Source organism: Corvus brachyrhynchos, unplaced genomic scaffold, assembly GCF_000691975.1.
Source record: "Corvus brachyrhynchos isolate BGI_N302 unplaced genomic scaffold, ASM69197v1 scaffold633, whole genome shotgun sequence".
Lineage (NCBI taxonomy): Eukaryota > Metazoa > Chordata > Aves > Passeriformes > Corvidae > Corvus > Corvus brachyrhynchos.
In genome coordinates, this window is record NW_008237435.1 from 927,643 (window position 1) to 953,096 (window position 25,454).

A 25,454-nucleotide genomic window follows, 5' to 3' on the forward strand; every position below is an offset into this window, starting at 1 on the left:
CTTGACTCAGTTTCTCTCTCAAATACTTTCATTTCTGCTGTTTGTCCCCATGTGTAGCAGTTAGCTGCTTTCACAGTTTAATCGTTGCTGAGCATGTTTTATTTCCTTACTAACCTGTTTGTCTTCTTGCCTTTTAACATTTCTGATCTCTGACACAATCCTGACACTGTTGAGAGGCAATACCATTGTTCAGGGAGCTTGCTTAAACAACATATGCTTTGTTCCTTTTAAGCGCTCCGAAAAAATGTCGTCTGAAGGATAACAGAGGGAAAAATCGTCAGATCTTTCATAAATATTTTTTATCTGAGATGACTGGTACTGCTTCTGTGTTCCACAGCCTTTCATCACAGCAAATTCTGAGAGAGAAACATGATTTGCTCCATATTAAAAGTATTGTAATAAGGGAAAGAAAATAAGTGTTATAATTTAAAGTAAAAAATCTGACTTGAAGTAAGTAAATCAACAGACAACACCAGAGAAGAAATTGCTTTACAACACCAGTGCAGAGATTTTTTTCTTTAGTTAAATTATTTTTTAGCTTTGTAAAATTTCCTATGTATAAAATATTCTGGATTAACTATGTACAGTTCTCTCATGCACTTTCAGAATAACAGTGCCTTTTCCGGGAGTGTTTTGAAACTGTTTGATGCAGAGAAGGTAGTTGGCTTCATGGATTTACTCTAACTAACTGTTATATTTTACAATGAAAACAAACCTTATTCTGAAATAATTTTCAGGTGTAGAAAAAAAGACCACTGAAGAGAATAGAAGGATAGCATTAGTACTGATTATTAGGCATTGTGCCATGTTAATTGATTCAAATAACATAGCTTTTTTCTTTAGTTTAATTCAGAAGGACAGATGGATACCAAATAACTCTTTTTAAAAGAATTAAATAGGTAAGGGTATTTAAGTTTCTGAATTCCAAAGTTCACTTTGTCAAAGCTTTTAAAGCTTGTGTTAGATGTAATTCATACTCTTTAATTCAGAGATATTGTAGGAGGAAAAGTAATTAGCTGGAGGTGGACTCTTCTTTGCTTAATTATCCCATCTCCAACAGGGCTAAATTCAGCTCTGACATGCTCTGGCAAAAATCTCATTCACACAGCAGCAGCACTGCAGTACATCATGCTCCAGTCTCACCAGATGGCATTTCTTCTTCAGGTGTATGTCATTGTAGGCACATGTACACCTCAGTTAGGTTAGACAGTGGGAGCTGTTTAGTTTGTTTTTAATAGCAGCATATTTTCTGGACTTACACCCAGCTTAGCCCTTTTACACTTCCACTCAGGATAGCAAAGTACAAGATGTATAAAGCTTCTAAGTAGAAGGATAGCATAGAAGGGGCCTTATTTCCCTCTCGCTGTGAGAGAATGTGGTGACTATTGAAAATACTTGTTACTAACTCAAACATTCCCAAAACCTTCCAGAATATACAGAATTCTGACTGCCCTGATCTGTTATTGCCTGATTCAGATGCCCCCAGCTAGATAATCCTAAACTTTAAATTTAATCCACCTTTCAACAAATATATTTCCTCCACAAAATAAAAAATTGTCAATTCTTCTGCTAGGGAGACTGCATGTTCAGATGTTTCATATGTCTGCCCTTATCTGCTTTAATTCACAGTATGTGAGGTTGATGACAAACTGTCTTCTGCAGCAGCTCATGGCCTCATCAAACCTTAAGCAAGCTCCAGCATTTCTATTGCAAGCAATTACTGTCCATTAAATACACCACTGAGAGGACTAATACCCGACTGCCAGAGCAAAATGTCACAGAATAATAAACAGTTAACAATGTACTGATGCTCTTACACCCTGCTGAGGTATAAAAATTTCAGAGTGACAGCACCACTGATACTCCCAACATGGACATCAGTAGCCGTAGTTACTGCAACATGGGTCTCACTGATCCCAGTTACAGGGAGATAGGTCCACTTAATCTGGTCCATCACTGAATCTGAGGTAGCAGCTAGCCCAAATAAAAATTGTAGTACCAAGCGCACTTTATATCTGTACGATGTTCCTGGAGGAGGTTTGGTTCTCTGGTCTCTGCCCTCCCCCCTGAACAGGGAGCTGTTCCCCTGTGCTAAGTTTTCTACCCAGCCCCAGCTTATTTGGCATCTTATGAGAGTGTCTTGTGAGTATTTCTTAGGATTGACTGAAAGTGGACAATTCAGGTGTCAACTGCTGTCTCACTTTTTTCAGGCACTGTCTTTTGAGAATTGGTCTGCACCAATGAGAGACAATAGTCTTACCCTGTCATCCCCTGAGGCTTTACCATTGAGGAATGTGTGTATGGAAGAATTGGGTCTCATGGCACATCATTAATGAGTGCAGAGATTCAGAAGACTGAGGCATACATGGATGGTTGACATCAGGGAAGTCTTACTCATGCAGGGTCATCTTCCACATTAATGGGTGACTGCTAGATTCAGTGAAAACAGTGTAGTAGGCACCAGCCAAAGAGATGAGATTTGTAGAGCGAGGCAATAAGAAAGAGCTTGAATATTTTTATAGTGACTTCAGTTGAGCCTCCTAAGCGGCGTTAGAGGCATTCTGACAAGCAGAAGCCCATCTAAGGACAAGGACCCCAAATAATTTGACCTTTCTGTATGAAAACTGTACTTCAGCTTTGCTACAGCTCTTTGGCTGACTAAGTCTTGGAGGCAAGAAATCATCATTTCATGTAGAGTGGGATAACACGTTGTTCACGTGACAGCAAAGAGCTCAATTTTGGTGAAACAAAAGGGTCGAGCATTAGCCAAGTAGCTTCGCTGGATGAAATGGACACACTGGATATCCTGACCATTTATCATATAACTGTAGCTTCAGGTGCTCTGGAGGAAGTGGAACCTTTTTAGAGGTCAGAATTCTTCAGTGTGGAGGTTTGGTAGTGTAGACTCAGTAAAAGGACTGGGAACTCTTACCCTGGGCAGTGGGGGACCCACACACACGTTCCCTAACATAGACTCTGTAATTGCCAAAACAATTGTCCCAGCATTGCAAACAGAATCCTATGACAAATGTTTCTGGGTTGCTGCTGTGGGAGTCAGCCTCCCTTTTCTTTGGCACTACTTCTTGTTTGATAGATTTGACAAGAAAGCAGGTAACTCTTTTTAACCAACACTAGAAAATACAATCTCTCAGACTCTATCTTGCCCTGTTCGCTCAAGACTAATTGCTAGGATCTCAGATGGCTGGGTCTTAAAATGCTGTTTTTCTTGACTAATCCGTTCAGTCTCAATTTGCCATGCCAGAGACAGTTTTATTTCTTTTCCTTCTCCAAAGACTTTTTTTTCTCTGTGAAGTCTTTTTCAAACAAAATTGACCTTGTTTCATGTAAGATCTATAGATGAGGGTCCTGCTTTCTTCGCACTGGAAACTATGTGTTTTCTCAAGGTAGATAAGAAAGGCAATTTCTTTCTTCTCCCAGAAAAATCTAAAGTTCTCCCTATGCTATCTCACTTGTAGGCTGGTAATGATTTTATCATAGGACGTTACACGTGTAAGACTAATGCATTGTTTTTGGCATTTTTACAGAGATATAGTGCATGAAATACCTGAAAATGTCAATCAAGGATGCTGCATCCGGAATTTTTCCATGAGGCTCTCACTCTCTATAAAACATATGATGTGTTTAAAATAAGGAACTCCTGGTTTTGCCCAGTCAGCTAGGTGATAAGAGAGAAATATGGTGCAGTGATATATGGTGTGACCTGTATGTTTCTGTCCAGATATTATGGAATTGAACAGCTCTGCCATTTGAATTGTTATTCAAACCTATTAAACATGAGTAAAGGATATAGTTTCTCTCTGCAGTGAGGGCTTTTCTAACAAACTTACAGAGAGGCTGAGTTTCTGCACGTATAAACTCTGATCAAAGTACATGAAGATTCTAGACCTGAGAATTCCTAAAAGCTTTCTTTCTATGTCTGCCCATTCTGTGGAATGCCAAGCTTGATTGTCAGGTAGAAATCTAGCTCCCATACTGACCAAAAAGAGGTCATTTTGTATCTTATTTTCTCAGTATTTGAATACTCAAAACAGGGCTTTGCTACTAGACAGGTCAACCATTCAAGCAGAAGTAGTTTGCAAGATTTTGTAGCTAGACTCACTTGCATAAGAGGTAGAAGAAGAAACTGCCAAAAGCAAATTTCAACCTCTGCTGAAGGATTCTCACATAATTTCTTGCAAACTAACCCATTGCAGTATTTCAGCAAGTCTTCTAAGCACTGGAGTTCATAGCTGCTCATTTGTCTCACGGAGAATGAAAATTTTATTTATTGAATAGGATTGCAGAGTAAGTCTTTACTTGTTACCAAATGACTTTGCCTTTCCAATGAGAAATCATATTCCATGTGCATCCACTTGCTGCTGGAGCATGTTCATGCCAGAGCAGCAAGACTGCTGTATGGAACAGACCCTAGCATTTTGTTACATAGTGTCAGCTAAGCATAATATGAGGTCATATCCATGTTCAGTAGACATGCACTGCATCCATATATCTAGCTGGAATTCTGTCCTTTGTTGAGGGAGAGATTTTTATTATTGTTATTATTTTGCTAATTACATAAAACTGGTTAATCTTTGAATTACCTTGCACTGATGATCTTGAATTACCAAATTCTCCAAGAAAGCATGTGTTCATTTTCCCTTCCCTTCCAGTGGCTCTTCAAGTATGTCCTCCATTCCTCCCTTAAGCCCCCAGCAATGCAGGCTTCAGCAGAAGAACTGAGGCATGACTGAAGCCTTCCCAGTTGATGACCTTCATATTTCCCCATGGGATTCATAAAATAAGACACATATTCAGGTGAAGGCGGATCATTACAGACTGTAGGAAGGACCATCTTGTTATACAACCTGACAAAATAAGTTGCTGTTTGGGTGATTTAGCCCAGGGAAAAAAAGGTCCCAGGAAAATCTTGGAGGGGCTTTCCAGTACCCAAAAGGGGCATACAGGAAAGGTGGGGAGGAACTCTTATGTCAGTGAGTATAGTGATAAGACAGAGGGTTTCAAGAGATTTATGTAGGGTATTTTTTAGGGTAGATATAGATTAGGTATTAGAAAGAAATTCTTTACTGTGAGGGTGGTCAGATGATGGAACAGGTAGTACAGAGAAGTTATGGAGGCCCCATCCCTGGAAGTGTCCAAGGCCAGGCTGGATGGGGCTTTCAGCAACCTGGTCTGGTGGAAGGTGCCCCTGGCCATGGCAGGGGGGTTGAAGGTGGATGATTTTTAAGGTCCCTTCCAACACAAACTACTCTATGATGCTGTGATCCTAGGATAATTCATCCAGCCCACAGGGTTATTCCAGGACACTGGTTTCCCAGGATTTATCAGCGCTTTCCCTGCCAAGGTGCATGCCCTTGACATGGTAAGGCTCCTTTAATGTCCTCAAGAAAAATAGCAGGTGCAAATATTTTCCTGTCACTCCCTGGTGTTCAGACCCTTGCAGTTACCACTGGCTGTCAGCAACATGAATTGCTGTGGTAGCAGCACTTACACTTGTAGTGGTATTCATTGAAGACATGATGAGTGCAGGACTTAGATGGGTGTGTATTTAGTCATGCCCAGCACTTCTGGAAAATACTGCCGTGTGCATGCAGCACCATTATTCAGTGCAGGTAGAGCAGATCCAGTGCTTTTGGCAAGCTGTGGTAGTGCTGCTGTGCAAGAGGGAGCAACATGTGGCCCTTCTCTGATACACTTAAAAGCTCAAATACCTGCAGTTCAGAAAGGTAACTTTACTAGGAGACTCATTCTTGAGGCTCAGGAATTGCTTGCCCATCCTGATGTCAAGCACCAGATCTCAAGATTGGGCCTCAGTAGGAACAGCTTTTTGGTGGGAGAGGGAGCACATGGTGTTGCCTAATAGAAGATTCTTGTCTTACCAGCTGTTCCAGTATCACAGTCAGTCGTGAGTGTCACTAAAAGCCATCAACCTTTAGATTCTTGGAAAGTCTGATAAATCTGTGTTTGTGTGAAGAGAGGGCAAGGAGATATAGGACTGATTATTTTGGGATTTGCTTTCTTTTTAATGGCATGCCATAGTGTTTACACTAAAATTCTGCTATTAGTGACTCAGAAAAGAAAGTGCTTGCTTTTTAGAGGAGACTGGAAGAGAATATCAGGGCTTCCAGACAAGGCCTGTGGTAAGAAGAAAAAAAAAGGAGCAAATAGACCATGACCAGCTCTGTTCAGAGGGTCTAAAACAGTAGATTTTCATGAGTCTGCAGTAAGTTGTTGCTCTCATGAATGGTTACTGCTAAATATGTAATACAACAATCCTCAACTTTACTGTGCAGATCTGCATGACTTCAGCTGAACAAAGCAGTCAAGGACTGCTCTAAGCAGGAACAAATAAGCTGCTGTAAACTCTCAGCAGTCTCTGGATGCCACAAAAGCCTTTCTGGGCATCTAGGCAAGGTCATCAGCCCTGTGTAAACCAGAACAGAGCAACATTCCTGGGTTTTCAGTTTTTCTGGTAGCTGATAGGACATGGTGGTTGTTTATTCCAAGTGTGTGTTATTGGCAGCATTATAGATAGCTATAGAGGGTAAACATATGCATAGATGTTCATTGGAGGGGGGTATGTATATGAGAGAAGATTATTTTAAAGCTGTTAACTGCATTTGTCATAAACTCAGGTTTTGCCTTTCCTTCGTGCTGGAGATAGCAAAACCTGTAAAATAGCTGTCAGCTGCCCAATGTCTGAAGTGATCTGATGTTATTTTCAATCTGCAGTGCTCTTTAGTTAAGAGCAATTACATGTTTACAGATGGAAGGATCATCAAAGTCTTTCCTCTGCTTGTTTAACCTGTTTGGTTTCTTGATGTTTAATATATAATATGAACAGCCTGATTCATATCAGTCAGCGTGGAGAAAAGGCAAATTACTTAAACCATCCCTACACTTGAGTACTTGTCTTTCGTGGAGAGCTTAGGCCCTTTTTAATTAAGCTGCTCAATTGTAATGTGTCAGTGTCTTCTGTTATTCAGGTATTTCTGTGAATTTTGTAACAGTTATCTTTAAACAACAAAAAAAGGAAGAACTTACTCCAGTGTGGTTTGCTAGACATTTTTCTATCAATACTTTTTTTGTAGACACCTGACGCCTAATCAGGGAACAGAAATGAACCATGCAAAGAAAGATAAGCCCAGTTTAGTTTTGGCTCTAAGATTGCTAAAGACACAAGAAGTAAATTTAAACACACATAGTTAATGCCTTTAAAATGCTGAAAGTATTGAACTAGATTTTAATGCCCAAAGGTTTTAAAAGGACTGTTAAAAAACACCATAATATTGCCACAGAGTGTTTGAATTCATGGCAATATGTTCATCATTTAAATAGTTTAATTACACCACTTTTTTTTTTTTTTAGTAATAAGTGCATAAATGCCACTATTATATCTCACCAAAAATTTATTTTGTTGGCACTAAGTTCTAGCCAGTATTTTCATTTTGTATTATTTTCTAGACAATTTTGTGCAATGCACAAAGCTCTACTATGATTAAGCTTTATTCTATGGTCAGTGTATCCTTTCTGTTCTCATTTATTATGAAGATTTTAATTTCATAATATTATTTTATTTTGAGAAAATATAAGCAATAAGTGTGTGTGCTACAGCTTTTGTAATAGAGAAAGCCAAATAAGCACCAAGACACTAAGTGTGTAGTAGGGACTTCTTTCTTAGCATGTTTTCCTCCATCAAGCACAGTAATGAAGGCTTTGGATTCAGGTACTAAAACTGCAATATAGTAAGTTACAGACTGCCAAAGTCACTTAGAAAAAGCATGAAGTATGCTCCTAGAAGTACTTATGATTGGGGAGTTTATCTTGCATTTTTTGAAGCCAGTAAAACCCACAGAATTTTAACTAATTTTTCACATTTGCCCTCTGGTTTCCGGGAATGTAGTTTTCATGCAACAAATATGTTGTGAGTTACATGTATTTTGATGTTAAGAGAGATCAGATGCTGGTCTTATATTATGCATACGACTCTCCAAAAGCTCTGGTATTCTTTGCTAAAATACCTTTTAACACTGTGGACTTCTTTTTCCTTGAAATTTTAAAAAATGTTAAAAAAACACACCAACCGTATAAGGGAGAGATTAAGAAATACAGACATTATCTTGGATGACATTTGACATAGTTTTTCTGAATAAGTTTACTGATTAATAGAGCTTCCAAAAGTTTTCTAACTAGAACTATTCTAACAAAAAAAAAATTTTTAAATAATTATATTTGAGATCATATTTTCTGATTTATTTTATTTTTTAAAGTAATTTAAAGTGGTAAAAATCAGTAAAACACTGAAAAAGGTAATGTTTTGAATGGAAAAGACAGTCCATTCAAATCTCTTCTTGTAAGATTTTCTTATTTTTCATCTAGCTGTATCCCTGGGATGAAATGTTACTGCTTTCTTATACTTGAGAGTGTAGAATAGCTTCCAAATATTGGCATTGATGATAACAGTCATCATACCCACCATTTTATTTTATTTGTCCCAGATGGAGAGCAGTTTTTTAAAAAAAAATATGTGGTGGGGGGAAGTGCAATGCACTAAACATACCTTACAAATTATCTAAGCAAATGACCACAGTGGTCCATGTATTCCCATTTCCTTGAGTAGGAATGCCTTCGCTGTGCAGAATCATTACTAGATGAAGTTCTTCTTTTTATGAAGCTTGTACGTTATAATGAAGGGAGGAGAAACATATTTATCTCCTTTTTGTTTTTCTTCACTTAACTATGTCATCAGGAGCAGCTGAAGCTCAAGTGTGTATCTTTTTTCATGCTTCCAGCTAGATTCAGAAGCTCTTTTCAGCCAAACAATGTAATTGGCTTTAGTGATTGGAAACAACAAATTGTTTGCAGCTATTCCCTTATCCCTTTCAAAAAAAAAGCCCCTTCCTGTCCGCAGGAATTAATACTGTGGGGTCAGGGAACTGGAAGAAAATACTGCTCACCAAGGAGGGTTGGTAATAAAATAGAATAGAGTACGATTTGTCCTATAAAGTAGGAGAGATAAATGCACATCAAGATTTATGTGACAGAAAAACTGTCAGTGAATCACCATTGGCAAAAATGGGGCAAAACCTCCTGTGAGTGTAGCATACAAAAGTGTATTTTGTGCAGTGTAAATTTTCCCACAGGAAAGCTTGCATTCTGCTTGAAGTGATGGTGATGATCTTGCAGAAATTGAAGACTGTGCCATCTTTAACAGATAGCGAGGTGGGTGTTGATCTTTTCTCACAAGGTAACAAGCAGTAAGACAAGAGGAAACAACCTCAGACTGTGACAGGGGGCACTCAGATTGGATATCAGGAAAAATTCATTCACCTAAAGGTTACCAACCTTTGGAAGAGGCTGCTCAGGGATGTGGTTGGGTCACCATCCCTGGTGGTATTTAAAAGCCTTGTAGATGTGGCACTCAGGGATGTGGTTTAGTGGCAGATGTGGAAGTAGGTACCTGGTCAATGCTTGGAGTTGATGATCTTAAATGTCTTTTCTAGCCTAAATGATTCAATGATTTCTGTGCCAGTGCTGTAGTCAGGTAAATCAATATGAAAGCAAAACTCATTCAAACTACTGACAGAGTGGTAGTTAAAACTGAGTACCATCACATGATAAGCCAGCTCCTTTATACAGAGGCAGAGTATCTGACATGCATATAAATAATGCTAGGCTAGTGGGACACCTAAAGTTAAGCAGAGTACCACATAAAGCAGCCTCTCTAGTGATGCTAACAGCAATTCAAAACAACTTTGTAAATTCAGACCTCTGAATGTGAGTCTTTTTTCAAATAAGTAAGCAAGAGTGAGGGCCTGAAAGACAGACTAGGGAGATTGAAATAATTTATGTCAATTGCTGAAAGTGGATTTTCAGAAATATACTCTGTTGAGGATCATGTCCTTCATTCACCTAAAATCTTTCTGAACTGCTGTGTGTATGGGACTGGTGTTACAGAAATTAGTACCTTGGCACTCCTGAGTTGCTGAGCTGTACTTGGGTTTATTGGCATGGACCCTAAAGGAGAATGCAACCAGGTTCTAAATCTTGGCATAAGAAGGCAGCTGATTCCCCAACAAGCACAGAGATTGGTGTTTGCCATATTTGTGAGCACAGCAGGGCATGTTCATCGGGAGTCTGACATTTGTACACTTCAGAGTTCCAAACTGAAAACTCGTTTTAATGGAGTAAGATGGGTGTCTTCAGTGAGATGATGAGAGCCCTTAATGTCAGCTGTCTAAAATACCTAATGTAAACAGTCCCAAAATCAACTAATCTCACTTCCTGTAAACAAAAGACTATGTAGTTCTTTACTCAGAAAATGGATTAAAGAGCACTTTTATTACAGTGCCTAATATCATTGCAAAGGCTTAGAAATGTCCATCTTTTTCGCTGTAAAATACACCCATAACATTTCAAGGTTGACTGTGCCCAAGTTCATCTTCTAGTCGTTGAACCAGTTACGTCTTTATCTGAAACACTTCTCTTCCCCATTATGTCTTCCCCATATTCCTCTGTCAGATACCTGTGCATACGCCTCAATAAGTGGCTTCTCAGTGTTTTTTTCAAAAATGAATAGACAGAAGGCTTAAGTGTAAATCAAAAAGCTTGTCTTTAGATCCTCAGTTATTCTGTGGTCCTGACATTTCTTTTTCGTTCTTGGGACATGGATGTGCTGGATATTGTTCCCTTAGTGTTTTTATGGATGCTGGATTATGTAGTAGAGCAAAAACAGATTCCTTAGTTCATACTTGATTTCTGTCTCTACATGTATTAATTGCACATTAACCCTTCCTTTTGTGGCAGTGTGTGGGACTAGCCAGCAGGATGTCATCTGCCTTTGTGCTACTTTCCATGACCATCTCCAATACTGGCTGGATTTTTGTTTCCCAGTGTTCTGTTCTGGTACACTTAAACACAGTGGGATTTGGAGTTGCTATGATTGAACTTCATGTTGCAGTAAACCGTAGATTACAGTAACTTTAGGTTACAGGAAATTGTCCTTGGGGTTTTTCAGAATTCAGAAGTTGTGTAACTTGCCAGCTCTACCACAGTATGTTTTAGCTTGTATTGAGACATTCTAAAAGTGAAATATTAAACAACTCTGGAACAAAAAACTAACTCTTAAGGTAAAACGCACCTGACAGCTGTTTTCTTTGGTGTCTTCTACATTAAGCTTTGAAATGTGTCAGAGTTTGCTTTCAATCCATTTTGATGTACTTTATTAATTCCATGTAATTTATGCTGTTGTTTAAATATATTTCCATAGGGTACAAAATCAGAAGCCTTAAAAAAATAGTCTAAGTATGTTAAATCAAGACAAACAAGATAAGGTACAGGACCCATAATATTCACTTGTGTATGAAGTGTTTGGCAAAATACTTTGTTAAAGTATGATGTCTGGCACAATACACTGTTAGCCTGCAAATCTCTGTGGAAGTAGACCAAATTTATTTATGGTATTATTTATGCCTACAACTGACATCGGGCTTACCAGTCATTAGCCCCAGGTTATTTTTTCAAGTACTGAAATCAAGTTGGCTGTTTACCAAGTGTAAGGAATTTCCTCAGTTTTTCAGGAGTCATTAACTAAAAGTTAGTATTTTTCAAGTTCTTCTAATATGAGTAAGGACTGAAAAACATGAGAAATTAATTTAGGCTGGGAAAGAGGAGTTTTCAGAAGCAAAATCCATTAGGCAAGATGATACAGATTGATGTGCCAGCAGTGTTTGCATGATAGATGTGCTCATGCTTTACTGCTTCAACCTTCACTGGTAGTACCAAGCTAGTCCCAATTACTGAGTGAAGTCAGTTCATAAAGAAGGAGTGGCTGGTTGAGATTAAAATTTAGTAAAGCACAAAGGAGATTGATAAAGTAAAGTTTAGTTGAAGGCATATGTCTCATTTTGTTAATTCAATCTGTAGTTTAGGATCACTTTAAGTTTCTTGCTGACATGAAGCTCTTGTATTGCATTACCTATAAGTCTGTCTTTTTTCCTCTTTCTGTTTCTCTCAGAGACTCCCATTTCTTGCTGGTATTCAGTGACCTACCCTCACTTCTCAGCTGTTACAGCAATGAGTTGCTGGGAGTTATGAAGCCTAGAGTTCTTAGGTACTCTACACAGTCATGCATGTATGTATTTTTGATTCTACCATAGCAGAATATTGTTTTTCACTCAGTATTATCACTGAGAGAAGCTGAGAAGGATGGTTAGCACACTTGAAAATACCAGTCTCTCACTTGCAGTGTTAAAAAATGCATAGATGTTCTATATATATTGAGCATTCATTACTGATATATAATTATCATAAGAATATGGAAATAAAATGGGAGCAAGGAAAATATTTGTCTACCAAAGAACTTTGATTAAAGTTTTTCTCTTTCTCTCAGCTCATTTTACCTGGAAATGCTATGGATCTCTGTACCAATTTTACCAGAACTTGGTTTTGCAGATTGCAAAGCTTTTTTCTGACAGATAGAAACAAATATGAAAATGTTGGAAATTTTTATACCTGGAAAAAAACATAGCACTCTCTGTTTTCTAGAACAATCACTGCATTTTAAAGTTTAGGAAGGTAGGATTGTTTATAGAGAATTCCAGTTTCAAGAAGAATGGTAGTGGGTAGTAACCCACAATATGTAATGTTACACGATAAACCTGATAGCTGTCATTAATAAAAAATATCTCCTGAGAACTTCATGTAGGTTTGGCCACTACTGATATTTTTGTTCTTACAATATAGAAATCTGTTAATTTAACATTGTAGATATTAATAGTTTAGGATAATGGGATAAGAGCATAATTCTGTGTCATATATTTGGCAAATGGAAAGCAAAATTATGTCTATAATTTTAAGAAATAGAAAGCAAGCTCCTGGAAAGCTTTATGCTGGATTCACTGTGTTTAATAAAGTTTGAAAAATGAAACAAAGTAAACATATGCTGCTAACATTTTTAGTTGACTCTGAATGAGGCAGCATTACAAGTGCATTGAAGGATACCATGGAAATACAAAATAATCTGGAGGGTAATGGACAGTTCTAAATGGGTTTTAAATTTAGATAAACATTACATAATGCATTCCAGGCACATGGCATTATATATAAGCATTGTTGCTGCAGAAAGGGAGATAATATTGTTTTAAGCTCTTCAAGGCTAAGCACTCCTCCTTCAAGTTATTTTTCATACATAAATAGATAGAAACCTGACCATAGTATTGCCGAAAGGGGAGCTGCTTGTAAAAAGCCTCTGGCTCTGTGCTTATAATTTTTGAGTGTAGTTAATATGATGTGTTCCTGTTTACCTACCCTGTAAAACACAGAAAAGAAAGCTATCAGTAGTCATACCAGCTGTCCCACAGTCTAGAAAGCTTAGGCTGCTTTAAAAATCAGACCCTGATACGCAGTTTCTCACAGTACCAGGCTTTCAGTCAGGCACTGGTCCCTCAGCCCTCACTCACTGACAACAGAGACTGGTATCTACACAGTATCTATAGGGATTCCACATGCTGCTATGTGGTACCAAGACTCTCCATGAGCTATAGCTACAGGTTCCTTTTTAATGTAAGTACGGTTTGATTCCTGCCACAGATACAACTTAATCTGAAGCCCCTGTCTTCATTGAATTTACCACCTCTGTGCATTCATTAGTGGAGGAGTAGATTGTCCCTCTAAATATGAATTGATTTTGGTAATTACTTCAATTTTTATATTCATTTGAAACCTTTCAAGCATGTGTTTGAGACATCATGTGGAATATTAATGGTAGTGTTGATACTTTCCAGGAGAAATACACATAAAACCACACAGCAATTCAAAAGTTACTAGTGTGTATTAGGTATTACGGTTGCTCAGAATTAATTTCTACAAAGAAACACCTATTCACCTAAAATGAAAAAATCATTAAAGGTCCTTTGCTATGGATTAGAACCTGAATGCAGCATTGCAAAGCAGGTTACCTATCTTTTTGTACTGTTTTGCAGTCTGTGGATTGCTGCCTTCTCTCCTGCATAATTTCTATTTTGCTGCTGAAACTTGAGATCAATCCTTCCTGGAAAAAACCTACCGCAGTCTTTTTCTTGGCTAGGAAGAGGAAAGGAGGCTTTTTTTTCTAAGTTTTTCTTTCAAGAGTTCTCGTAAAGATCTCTTGTCATAGCAAAGGACATAGAGTTCCCTGGAGAAACAAAACAGCTCTCAAGTAGATGGTGGTCATTCAGATGTGGGTCATTTTGATGTGATATATCATAGACTTCAATTTCTATGAATAACTGCTGATAGCAAACAAAACTTGGAGACCTTACAGTGGTCTCCAAGTAGTACCCCAGAAATGAAAGGTAAAGAAAGCTTTCCAAAACTGTGTGAAGCATAAATGGAGCAAATGGATTCTATTTCTGCTTTGATAGTTCTCCTTTACGAGCATTATCATTCAAAACTAACGTATTTCTTCATAGTTTCTGATACTAATAGTCTGATAGTGTGGGGGGGGTCAGTTCAAGGCAAAATAAAACCGGCAGTAATTGGAAGCAAGTCCTTTGGAAAACATACAGGCAGATCAAATGTGGAAATCAGAATAAAAAACAAAACAGGAAAATAAATAGCAACAGAAAAATTATTTGAGTCTGATGCTTAAAAGTGTGCAAGAAGTTAAAAAATTATCAAAGTACACAGTTGCAAATGGAGGTGATAAAGTACATGTTGCTGAAGTTAGCCAGTAAAGCATCCAAATGCCAAGGTGAGAAATAGCAAGTAATTGCACATAGAGAAGAGCCTGCGTTCCCAGGCAGGGCACAGAGCTGCTGGTCTGTGCAGAAGGATCAGCTCTGCCACTTTATCCCATTCTTGTCACTTTTGTCACTGCTAATCAATGCTGAAGAGGCTGTCAAGAAAATATCTCAGCACAGGCATGTGCTCACACTTCTGTCTGGCTGTCGAAGGCCTGCAGAGGAGCATAAACATGTCCCTGTGCCTTGCCCTCCTGTGCTGGTGAGTTCCTCTTGCTGCATCGTCTCTCAGCACTGAGGCTCTGCTCCTGTGTGTCACTGCTAGGACATGCCTTGGCAGTGCTCCCTCCTGTTCTGGTCTGCTGGAACTCCTCACTGAGAGTACAAAAGGGGCAGAATAGCAGGAAGTGTGAGTTGAAAAAAGAGGTGTGAGATAAGGCAGCCAAGGAAAGCTGTGCTCATTTACCTTCTGTTCCTTTGGCTTCTTCCTGTTGCGACCTGCTCTGCCCTGCTTCATGTGACAGAGTTACACCAGCTTCTTACTCATGTCACCATTTAATTCCTTAACTGATTGATACTGTACGTTTCTACAGAATGTCTGTTTTGCTTCTTGGATATAATAATATAGAAAATTCATAGGCATCAATAAATAAATGCATTATCCTGGCAGTATGTTTTCCTGGTGCTGGTCATTTAGTATATTAGCTTTTAAAATGTCTGTTGTAGCAGTAGCAATAGTGTTAGACTATTTTTCTATGAGAGTAGTCTGGTTGTTCTTTCATCACAAAAAGATGACCAGTGTCTAGTTTATCTATGAGCAGACTACATTATTGTCTCACAAAACAATGTCCCAGTGCTGGGATTGCTTCATTAAGTTTATGCTGCATAGACATAATTATGCAGGAGCTAAGAATAGCTCATCTAATTGAAAATAATGATTATAGAGAAAGAAGGGGTTTGATTACTGTTTCTAAGCAAGCACGTACCATACACCCATTCATGAACTGCACAGAACACATATGGGATTATACGGTGTATTTGTTTTTATTAACAGTTTCTTTCCCCCATCCTGAGTACAAATCAAAGGTGTTACAATTCATTTCCTCATTGTCTTTTTTCTCACAGACCTAGGGACACCTGCAAGAAGGCAGCAGAAGCTAATATTTATCCAGTAAATTATGACAAGCTAAGCTTTGAAAGAACATTCAACATTTATCCCCACACACATTTTAGGGAGGATGTAACTTAAATAAATCTTCTCCAGGCACCACAGATGAAACTGTCTATGTGGTTTTTTTATGTCTGTGTTTATACTAGTACCCTACGGGATTAAACATCCTTACAGAAATGCAAAGTCTGCCATACTGTTAATCTCCTGATGCTCATTCTGGTTAATGCTAACATTTAATTCTTCCTTTGTCTAAAACACATAGAACCCTTCTTTATTTCTTGAAAACAAAACAGAATTTTTACAGTGAAGTTGTTAGAAGTTTTCATTTATTTAATTGCTATTCATTACTATTACCAGGCACATGGGATAAAGTTTGGTGTTACTGTTGTCCTGTTAACTAATTCTTTTCTTACTTCTGTGTCAGTTTTCTACTAGAATGTTACAAGAAAAGTGATGAGATCATGAAATTTAATTTATTTGGTTTAGAAATGTTATTAATCTCTTTAGAGTCTCAAAATATTCTGCTGGTTTGCCATGTTTAGCTTCCCCTCCCTTCTAACAAGCCATTTCATAGCTCTAGGCTATGTGCTAATGCTGTAGAGGCACAGAGAGATCATGGCCATCAGGAATTTTTAAACAGATAACTGTTTGGAAAATGAAGTGGTGAGGGAAGATGGGACAAACAGTGATGCAAACCTGCAGCAACACAGCTATCAGTTTGCAGTCTGGAAGCAGAGGCCTTTGCACAAGCTGTTCTTGAGGCTTTTTGAGAAATAGCAAGAGGAAAAAAGTGGAAGCAGAGTGCACATTACTTTACCAAAGTATTCCATACTGTTGTCTTGACTTCAGAAAAGTTGCCTTTTCAGATTGTTTTTGGATTTGAAATTCAGTGAGTTACAAGGATTTAGTACAGTTAAGTCCCTGTTTCTACAAATGCCTATTGAAGTGTTAAACACGTTTTCCAGGCTATTCCTTACCAACGTGATCTGATTGTGGAAGACATTTCCTATTTTTTGGGCCAATATACTTGAATTTTGACCTTCAAAAATTTTTACATGGCACTCAGCATTGACCCAGCATTAACTTTGCAATGTGGTAAAGGTAGTAGCATTCCTCAGTCCCTTTGAATACCATGTGTCCTGGAATCCCAGAACCCTGTTTAGGAATCAGTGTGGTGGCCCAGTCTGACCTTCTGTACACTTCTGTACACATTCTGGTAACATGTAAATAAATCCTAAATCCCATTCCCAAGATACTATTCTTTCCTTCTATTTAGAAATTTTAATGATAAGCTGAGGCTGTATATTGTGTTCCTGCAAGTAATTGTGATCCAAGGATGAACAGGACTGAAGAGCTGAGAGGAATAGTGATTTGTTCCTGAAATACTTTGCTGATTTGCAGTTGCTCACAACAGGTTGTCCTAAGAGTGCACTGTACAGGATAGCGTATGGTAGCTGAGGTCCTGTGTTCTCAGATGCTTGGTGCAACTGATAAAAGACTCCTCTGCATATAAACTATTTTCTACTTTGTACAGAACCGCACATGCAAGAGCTAAAGCTGATGCTGCGGATCAGGCTGCTCAGGCTGCTCGCCAGGAATGTGATATTGCAAGAGCAGTTGCCAGAGAACTTTCACCAAATTTCTACCAACCAGGTAATTGTAGATTGGGGTTTTGTGTGACTATTTGTTTTATTGCAGTGAAAAGATTTTGTGTTAAGTTATTAAGTGTTGATTCCATCTTGAATGTTATCATTTATACAGAAATAAGTCACGTGTATGTCATGAAGAGTGTACATTGCTCAAGATTTTATTTTCAATTTTTAATAATTCGGTGACTGTTTCTTTGTATGAAAACAGCTGAGTGATAAAAAGCATATAACTTTGCCTCAGATTAATAGTTTATTCAGGACAGTGTCAGAGACAGACTTCAGCCGTCATAAATCAACAGAAATTTGGATGAATTCTGTAATGTATTTATTAGTGGGAAGATCTATAGCTTTTTCACTGTCCAGTAAAATTCCTGACAGTCTTGGTTAGCTAAGGTCTGGATTTTGCAGAATGCTTTACCATTAAGCATACATAACCTATAAAGGAATCATCTCTGTTATGGTTGGGGTGCTCTGTAGAACATTAGTTCCATATTCATGATAGCATAGAATTAAGTCTGTCTCACTTATGTCAGCATTGCAGCCCATTTTCATCTGTCACAGGGTTTAGAAAATTGCTGTAGGAAGAAGCAAAGTTGGTTTTACTTTGTTTTTCTTCTGTCTTTCCATGAGGCTAATATTTCTGTGTACTGCTCTTTAGCTTAAAATTGGTAGATAAAATGGAACTCCATTTGCCAATTTAATGTCTTTTCGTGTCTGCCCTTTCTTTCACCTGTCAAATTGAGTTGAGTCATATCTTGTTACTACTTTTCAAGGATTTGCCTGTACTTGTATGCTAATACAGATTATAGCTCTCAGATTCATTTTCACTTACAGTTGTTTTCTGCTTATCCTTGTTTCAGACACAAACTTATTCTTAAATGTACCCATATAGTGAATGCAGGCTATCATGACCTACAAAAGCAAAGAACAACATTCTGCAATATTTTCTAAAATTGCACCTATTTACTTCATTTTTCAGTTCAAGTGGCCACTATGTGTAACTTTTTACTAAATCTTTACTGTCACTTATCTCATAGAATACTTGTTTTTTTCTTTATTCCTAAGTGTTTGGTTGTAGAGAATGTGTTTTGGGATTGTGGAGATTGGGGAGCTCTTTTTGTATTCATTTAGTGCCTAAGTCAAGGGTTGTTGACCTGGTTGGAATTTTCATTCCCTTCATCAGTCTTGCGGACTTTCTTTGTACACATCCTGATGTAAATTCATCTTTCTTGAACATGGCAGTCCAGAACTGTAGGCAAAACTCAACTATTTCCGGTAGTAAGACTTTACTAGCTTTGAAACAGCATAAATATGTACTTTTCACTGTTGAGAATTACCTCACTACTACCTCTCCTGTGGATTTATATATTTGGCCCATACTTACTGCTGTCTTTTTCTTCTTTCATTATTTCGTCCTCCACCAGCTGAACAAATCCCAATTTACAGCAGCAGGTTATCTCGCCATTCGTAAGTTAAGAATCCATAACCTTAGCCATGCAAAGAATTGAAGCATTTGGAAAGAAAATATTTTAAAGCTGCCAAACCCTTCAAATAAAGAAATTACTTGAGTACTCAAGTGAAAATGCCAACATCTGACTGTGTGAAATTTGACACCAAGATATCACCCAGATCAGTAATTTCTCAGATGTCTTTTTACTCCCTGCCACAGGAATTGAAGTAGCATTGCTGACAAATCAGCTGAGATATGGGAGAGAAAGTGTGGGAACTTATTTTCCTCCCATTTGAAACTTCTATTCCATTTACAGAAGATGAGAGTTTGTATCCCTTCCCCAGGTGTAGCTGGATACATGTGGAATGACATAGCAAAGCATTTCTCAAGTTTACTTACTCTGTTCTCTGTGTAGAAACGTCTCTCAGTTAGCTAGCTCTTAGCAAAAATAAGTACCTTTTCTGGAGTCTAAATTTTGAATTCTGTAATTGTTCTCAAGATAGCGAAATACACCATATTTGTACACATTTGAAAAAAAAAATCTATTCCCATTGAGTAAACAACTTTTAAATCCCAAGATGTTAACTAAATTTCAGTTATCCCAAATAAACTCCTGCAAACCACCAGGTTCACACATCATTGTGATGATTTCAAGTGCTATCATGTCTGAGATGTTTTCCAGGCTCAGTGTACGTGATGCCTTTTTCAGATACACTTTTTCTGTGTGGTACCAGTTAACCCACTCACTTGTATACATACTTGTTTGTTTAAGCATTTCCCAAGAGTGATGCCAAGAGTAACTGGACAGTGTTACTGTTAGCTTTTGTCATTTATGGTAGTGAAATAGATAAATATTTCTGAGTATTTACATTCACTCACACAAACAGCAGTAAACATCTTCTTTTCAAATAACATTTTTCATGTATTAGAATGAAAACAAGGTAACTTATTCTTTGCCAATAGCAACTTCTTGGTTTTCTTCTGTTGCTTGAGCTTTTTATTTTTACAGTATCTGTAAGTACTGCTAAAAGGTATTGATAAGTGTTGTCTCATTCTCTGAAACTATAGTTAGGTGAAAGCTTTCCATTGTACTAAATTGTCTTGAAAATAGGTTATGATGAGAAAGTGTAATTTTTCTCTTATTTCTTTAACTGCTTAGTATGGTAGACAAGCATGCTGTCAGCAGTAAATGTATGTAGCATATCAACAACAGAGACAAAAAGAAGTGAAATACAAATACCTCTCTGTAAATAAGAGAAGCATTCTTTTCTGTCTTAAGGAGTGATCTCTGAATTACCTGTAGCCTAAAACCATTTCAATATTTGAAAACCTCTGGATAAAGCTCTTAAATTTCAGATTCTTAAAAATCAGCTTTCTGGGCCATGTAGCCTAGTATTACACACAGATTATAATTGCAGTGAATATTCGTCGTTCATTGTACCATGGCAGTTCATACTTCCCAAATACTTTCTCTTATGTTTCACATTTATGTTCATTAAGGCAATCATCAGAAGCTGCCAAGAGGTTCTTCCTTTGTAATGTAGTTTAAAAGGAGGCTAAAAGGAGAACAAAACATTAGGAAGCAAAGTAGCATCCAGCAGGTAAGAATAATAATGAGGTACTGTAGAAGTCCTAAGATTCAGGTCTCCCAGTGATTGATTGCCTTAGTATTTGCATATAAGGAAAGCCAAGTATGACTGAACAGGCCAGAGCCATGGTATAAGGACCTGAAAGGTTGCAGGGAGCTGTTTTCCCTGAGTTTGTTCATGCTATTTGCAGGCAAGACTCTGCCTCTATTTTTGCTGTAGCAGATACTTGGCTAGTGATTAATAATTATGAGGATGTGTATCTTTGCAGGGTCCTACCCACAAGGCTGTACATTTTGTAGATTTAACAAATGTTGTACTCTTTACAGCGGCCATACTTTACAGGTCTTTTTATCAACAAATAGAACAAATTTTGCGAAATCCCAGCTCTGACCTGTTTGTTTCCTCCAGGCATCACTAAACTTGTGGATGTGTCAAAAGAGAGCATACCAGGACAGGAAACAAATGAAACCTGAGTCATAGCCTCATTCAAGGGAGTCATCCAGGGACAGTTTGAGATTTGCTTTTGCTTAGAGAAAAAAATAAGTGTTGTTTTGTGTCTCTTGTAAAAACCTAGAGAAGAACAAATGACTGATGGGAATACTGTATCGAAGGTGTAACAGAAAAGAAAGGTTTTTGACACTCAGTAAAAAGGGGGAATATTGTTCTAGTCTTGCACAAGATTAGTGGATGCTTTGACTGACACATTCATTCTAAATTCCACAGACCATCTTTAGAATGTGGCCTTGTAAACACACTGTCCGGAGGTAAACCGAAGTATGGACTTGCACAGACTGGACAGCTAAGCCATGATTGTCTGTGTGCATATATATCCTGCAGCAAATGGATACTGCTCTTTCATTCAGTTTGAATGAATAACATTTGATTAAATAAAAGAAGGGTAAAACTACTTTGCTGCAGGGTAAGAGCAGTCTGGGCACTTTACCACAGAGCAGTTAAGGTCTGGAAATTCAGATCTGATTTGTTTTCTGGCAGATTATTTGTCAGGCCAGCCAGCTGCCAGATGAACATACATGGGTCACCAATACCATTCATCCAGCCTTGACCTCCTAAACAAGGCATGAGAGAAATCAAGTAGCAGTGTATAAATTAAAGTTGTCTAAATTTAGAGATGGGCGGAATTTTTTAGGTGAAATATATGAGCAAAGACTTTCTAATGATAAGAATTTGGCAGGTTTTACTAGTATTTTTTATTATAACATTTGTTAAAGTACCAGTATTAACATGCTGAACATTACTAGTTTCATAAATAAGCATTTTAAGTCTATTACAAGGCAATTTGTAATGGCCTCTAATGCCTTAAAGAGCAACTGTGGTTTACATTCTCTTTTGACCAGTGGTAGATGTCTGTAGCTTAAGAAAAAAAAAATCCTTCCCATCTTTCTCCTCTCTGCCATCACCACCTCCTCGAGTTCTCAAAATGCAAACTCCATATGGACAGGAAAGAGAGATTTCTGGCTGATGCTAATTAACTGCAATGTCCTGGCTAAATGCATGTGGGCCGGACCAGATAGTTTTATATAAAAGGCCAATTACAATGAGCATTTTGCCTGATTAGAGTTACCAGCCATGCCATCAGTTTGTGCCTTAAAGCATACAGAAGCTCGCTCATTATTCTTAGTGATACAAGAGCCTGTTCATTTTCTGAATTTATTCTACATAGGACTTCATCAGCCTCACAGATCTGTTACTGGGTTTCTTGCTATGCCATTTTTTTCTCTACAGTTTATTGCTTCTATCCTCTTTCTACAGAACTCTGGAGAAGCAAGAGCCTACAGACTTACCCAAATGCACTTTTGTTATATCCAATAATCAAAGAAATAAGGTGCATTAGAAGACAAGGTGTCAGTTTCAAGCTTTATTCTTGTTCTCCCCTTTCTTTTTAGAGCTCTTGTTATACCAGTCTTCACAACTTGACTTCCAGATTTATGACCTGTCTCGCCAAGCCCTGGGTACAGATTCCCCCACCTTTCCACATCTTTCCTCTTGCCCAGTGTGAGGACCATCCAGCTTGCTGGGAGTCTGCGTCCATCCTGCCACACTGCCAAATACACCTGCTGGCTCAACCCACTCCACAGTGTTCCTGTAATGCATCTGGGACAGGAGAGCATGCTTGGGAGAAAGCAAAGCAAAGAGACTGTGCAAGGGCATAGCCTTGATTCTTCAGGATGCTTTCTCAATCTCTCCAAGATACTTTTGAGTCACATAATCAAATGATATGCTTAGGAAAAAACATGCCTAATTAGTTTTGAGCAAATTAACTTTTAAAACTAATAACAGAGAACCAGTTTCCTGCAGAGAGATAAAGCTGTTACAATCACTGTAATTTTCACAAACTTGCATTAAGTAGTGAGCTAGTTAATTTGCATCCAGATGAAATTCATGGTTGCTTAGTAAAGGCTGCAGGATCTTACTATGAAACTAGTCAGAAGCCTGGACTAACTTCAGTGCTGTCTCAGTTGTGTTTGCTACCTTGAAGTAACTTCTCAAATTCTAGCCTAGGTGTACATATCTAATCTGGCACTATGGAAGTGTTAATTACAGGTATAGTCTGAGAGAAGGAGGTCAGTGCTTCCTTTCTCCTGTTAAAAATCATTCATTTGCTCCGAAAAAGAATCATGCCTTCCAGGACACTGTTGGCCTGCTCCAATGAATTTCTATATTGGTCTGTCATGGTGTCCAGCCAAGGACAAGATGAAGTAGGGTCTATCACATGGGAGTATTATCACAGCGTCAAAATTTCCATTATAAATCCTATTTATAACTGCGTCATAAATATTTGTTCCATGTTGAAATTCAGTTAACAAAGAACTGAGAACTTGCCTTACAGTGCTAATTTTCAGTGGAGTATGGTGATCTATTTTGAAAGGATTTTATTATACTAGTGGAGGTTTAAATCATGTTTAAAAGGTTAGGTTTCTCCTGTTACACTTTTAACATGTGATGTGGACCATTAGAGAAAAATAATCTTTGCAGTTGCATTCTGTGTTTGTCAAGGCCACATAAATAGATGGCTAATATACATGGCCTTTTATTCCAAGAAAGGCTGCAAAATTTAAGACTTACTTAAAAGTAGAGAGACTCTAGGGAGATATCCAAAAAAGAAAAATGCAATTCATGTTATAGAGCTAAGTAATGTAGAGTATGATGTAGAAGACCATGCTGAGAATTTGGAGAAGATGAAGATTTCTGCCTATTAGTTCAGTAGTAGTTATTCACTCAGATCATCGTCTGAACAGGAGTAAAACCTGGAACTGAAACACAGCTGGCATGGAATTGATAGTTTTTGTATGGTGAAATTAAACAGGATGAAGATTGTAAAAGAAAGGTAGAGAGACCAAGAACAGAATAATCGGAGGTTATTTTCCTTGAAAGTATAATTTAAAAATGGAAGAAAAATACAGGTGAATTAAAGAGATAAATCATAGATGTTAACAGAGGGGAATTGTTCCAAAAGAGGAGAATGGTCATCTGTGTCAAAGGAGGGTGAGAGTGGAGTACTGATACTGAAATGTGACTAAGAAAATTGCAGAAGCTCCTCAAAAAGTATCAGATGAAGAGCAGAAAGTATTTTGTCAGAGGCAGTTGCCAAACTGAAGAGTATTGGATAGATTTGGAGAAGAGGACCAGTAAATGGATATTGCAAATTTAGACTTTAGAAATGAAAACTTAGAGCACTGATGTGAAAGGGCAGAAATGACACTGTGGGAGGTCAGAATGGTAAGTTGCATGATGAGTGGGGTTTCTCTTAACATACAAAAGATCAAGAGCATATTGGAAAGAGGCCGGATATATGGATGAAAGACCAAGCAGCTCACATACCCTAGTTTTTCCAGAATTAAATTGACTGTTGTATTTCTCCAGTTCTGCCATTTGCAGTACAGCAGTCACTTCAGGCTCTTACACTTTATAATTAATTTCAGTGCTAGATACAAGAAATTAATTTTGCTGAAAGTGTGGTGCAGCTTAATGAGTACTGTTTTTGAAAAATCCTGGATTAACCCTCAACCCTCCAAGAAAATTCATAAAGCCATATATTTCAAAAGCAGTACATTTCGAGTCTCTTTATTTTACTCCTGATTGTGCATCTTTCAAAGTTCCTAATTTCAAGTGTTTTTTCTATAAATACAAGGGGATAAAGGAGACTTCTAAAAAAATTAAATCTGACATTATCATATAATCATTAATACCTTAGAAATATCTGGAGTTTTAAGTAAAGGCAGTAATGCATCTCTAGATCTGTAGAATCAGTGGAGTCTGAAACTGTCTAGTTATTTCCATGTTATTTTGCCTGTCTATATTTATGCCTGTATATTCAAAAGTAGTGTTGGTTGTTTGGTGACACATGTATTTTCTGTCTTCCCAGTATTGAGCCTTACTGGAACATATTCCATAGGCATAAGAACTGCTGACATCATCAACCCAAGCCCTGAGTGCATATCCTAGGCTCTTCTTTTTTCTGTAGTGGAAGAACAGAAGGGTATTCTGAGAAAAACAGGCACTGTTTCTTTACAAAATATGGATTTTAATAGAGGCAAAAGTTAGAAGGACTTGGAGAAAAATTTCACTTGGTTATTGAATTTACTAAAAAACAGTTCTTAAGACAGACTTGGCTAGTTGGAGAGCAGACATGAACCTGCTCCTGTTGAGGTCGGGTGCCAAACTCCCATGGAGCAGGATGATAGCCATGCACTTGAAATGTGATAAGAGAAGTAGCTCATAGCCTTCCAGGCTGTATATACAGAAGGACGTCATGGAGAATGGTTCCTACTCTGCATGATCCCAGTGACACTGAGTCTGAAATACTGTGTAGAACTTTGGGGATAATCATGTCAGAAA

General features: G+C 37.9%; 1 protein-coding gene across 4 annotated transcripts in view; it reads left to right on the forward strand.

Annotated features, from left to right (window-relative positions):
• JPH1 (junctophilin 1) overlaps nucleotides 1–25,454 on the forward strand; it is a 76,681-nt gene that overhangs the window by 31,069 nt on the left and 20,158 nt on the right. For all 4 annotated transcript variants that reach the window (XM_017731211.1, XM_008631364.2, XM_017731212.1 and 1 more), the window contains exon 2: nucleotides 17,444–17,562. In XM_017731211.1, coding sequence (XP_017586700.1) covers nucleotides 17,444–17,562 — 119 coding nt within the window. The remainder of the gene's footprint in view (nucleotides 1–17,443; nucleotides 17,563–25,454) is intronic.